The 2272-nt window shown below is 50.4% G+C and overlaps 2 protein-coding genes across 2 annotated transcripts in view; one reads left to right on the top strand and one right to left on the bottom strand.

Annotated features, from left to right (window-relative positions):
* The window catches only part of MAEL (maelstrom spermatogenic transposon silencer), a 53113-nt gene that overhangs the window by 49787 nt on the left and 1054 nt on the right, over positions 1-2272 (bottom strand). The gene's annotated exons all lie outside the window — the stretch shown is intronic.
* ILDR2 (immunoglobulin-like domain containing receptor 2) overlaps positions 34-2272 on the top strand; it is a 59751-nt gene continuing 57512 nt past the window's right edge. Inside the window, exon 1 of the mRNA XM_012657768.1 lies at positions 34-127. Within this exon, the coding sequence (XP_012513222.1) occupies positions 82-127 (46 nt within the window). The 5' untranslated portion in view covers positions 34-81. The remainder of the gene's footprint in view (positions 128-2272) is intronic.

Raw genomic sequence — 2272 nt, 5'->3', positions numbered from 1 at the left:
TGCCGCGGGCTGCTATAGAGCCTTGCATTCCAGCCGTTTCCCACTTTGCCCGCTCCTCATCTGGATGGGAAGTTGGGGAAAATGGACAGGGTCGTGGTGAGGTGGATTGCTGTCTTCTGGCTAACAGGTAAGAGTCATTTTCTACAGAGACGAATAACTTTACATATTCATGTAGTGGTACTGTTCTCACCCCCCCAGCCCCCATTTTCTTCCTTCTTGACTGTGTTTAAAGCTGCTTAGCGCGCTGGTGGTAAGTGGGGGATGGGGGCAGTGTGTGTGTGTGTGTGTGTGTGTGTGTGTGTGTGTGTGTGTGTGAAAATGATGGGGGAGGCGGGGGAGAAGCCCTATTACAAGTGAGACGGATCTTGATGCAGGTGTTTGACTCATTGGCGCTATGAGGTGGTTCTTTCCAATGTGCATTTCCCCCTGCATACAACGGTTCTTCCTCGGTCTTATCCTGAGTTTGTAATCCTGTGAGTCCTGGGAAAAGCCTGGCTGGAAAAAAGGAAGCTCGGAGGAAGCAGATTAATTAAGTGAACTGGTTTTCTGGAGGTGGGGGATGGACTGTCTCTTTAATTCCTCCCCTAGAGAAGGAGGGAGACCCAGGGGCATTCCGCGGGGGGGAGGGTGGGGGTGGGAATGGGGATGGAGACTTGATTGATCGTGGAGTTTAGTGTCTGGCTGTCTCTCACTTGTTACCATTCGAGGAGTGGTCGCAAATGATGTTGGAAAGGAGAAGAACCTAATTGGTGCACCACCACCCCCCTCCCCACAACACACACAGACACACACACAGATAATTTGCAAAGAGATTTAGAGGCATCGGGCTTATCCCCAGCACCAGTCACTGGTTTAGCTATGTCCTGTGTGTCCTCCCTTCCCTTTTTGTGAACTTTCTCCCCATTCTCCTGGGGCCAGGAAAGGCTCTTGTTCTTAACATGTTTCCCCACGTGGTGATTCTGCTTGGTTAAGGGACAAGTGGCCCTTGGGGGCGGCCAGTCCTGAGAGATTCTTAAAGCAGGCCTGCTGAGGGGGGTGGGATGGGGGTGAGGACCGTTTTGGTAGCTTGAACTGGGTCAGAGGCAACCATTCAAAGCAAGGTGGAGACAGAGTGATGGAAGAAACAGAACATGGGGTCAGAAAGGTGAGGACAGGAGGGGGTGAAAGGCAGGCCAGAAAAGGGAAAATAGCACCACAAAGGAAGAAGTTTTGTTCCCTCTGGGGCACCAACCTGAAGATCTGGAACAAAATCAAGTCACTAGGAAAAGGGGAACAAGCTTAAAATATCCAAGGCAAGTCACTGAAAGAGGGTAAAGTACATTAAAGAAGGGAGAAAAGCAAATCCCCTTTTCCCTTAGCTTCAGAATAAGATTATTGATTGCCTAAATTTTTTTCCTATTTTTTTCCTATGAAAGGTCCCTAACATTGCTCTTGCCTCCCTGCTGGGTTTAGGAGGGGCACCCTCAACAGAGTTAGCCTCTTCTTTTGGCTGCTTTGAGTTCATCCCTCCCACATTATTCAAATATGAATCATCTCTAATTTCAGGGTTTGGCTGATCCATGCCTCCCTCTCCCCCTGGCCTCCCAGTGTCTTCCACTTCCACCCTCACTGATTCTTAACATCCTTAATTTCCCTCTACTTCTTAGTTATCATATTCAAGGGGAAAGTTAGGCCTTGAATCACCTTGTACCACCTCCTCCCTGAAGTCAGCCAGGCATCTGGGGAGGGGTCCCTGAGTCAGAGGTGCTCTTCCAGACACCCCTAGGTCTGCCCAAGAGACTCTGGGGATTTGCAGGGAATGGGAGAAGAAGGGGAACATATAGTCCTGTCTAGATGGCTAACAGCTTTATGAAATGGAATCATATCCCTGGGGGGGTGGGGGAGGAAATCTAGTTCAGCCCTCTCAGTTTATAGAAATGGAGACCCAGAGAGCAGTAGGCACACAGCACATTCCTGATATAACAGGGACTAGGTCCCAGTTCTCCCAAACCCTGGGCCAGTCCCATTTGCACTCTCCTAGACTGCATCTCTGGGTTTTTTGTTGGAGGGCTTTTTGCCTTATTTTTGTACTGAGGGAGGTGATGCTTTGTGCCTTCTGCCATCTGCAGCTGGAGAGGCCACTTCTCCCTGGAAGCAGGCAACAGGTTAGTTATCAGGGCCATCTCAGCCATCAGATGGCTGGAGCTTCTTTGCTCCACAAGTGAGGCTGACTGCTGAAATCCCATTGACCACCCGCTGGCATCCTCGCCTCCCAGCTTCTGCTCACCCCCCC

This window comes from Propithecus coquereli, unplaced genomic scaffold (assembly GCF_000956105.1).
Source record: "Propithecus coquereli isolate 6110/MARCELLA unplaced genomic scaffold, Pcoq_1.0 Scaffold56, whole genome shotgun sequence".
Taxonomy (NCBI): domain Eukaryota; kingdom Metazoa; phylum Chordata; class Mammalia; order Primates; family Indriidae; genus Propithecus; species Propithecus coquereli.
Note: the sequence above shows the minus strand (reverse complement) of the source record. Positions and strands in the feature narration are given on the sequence as shown.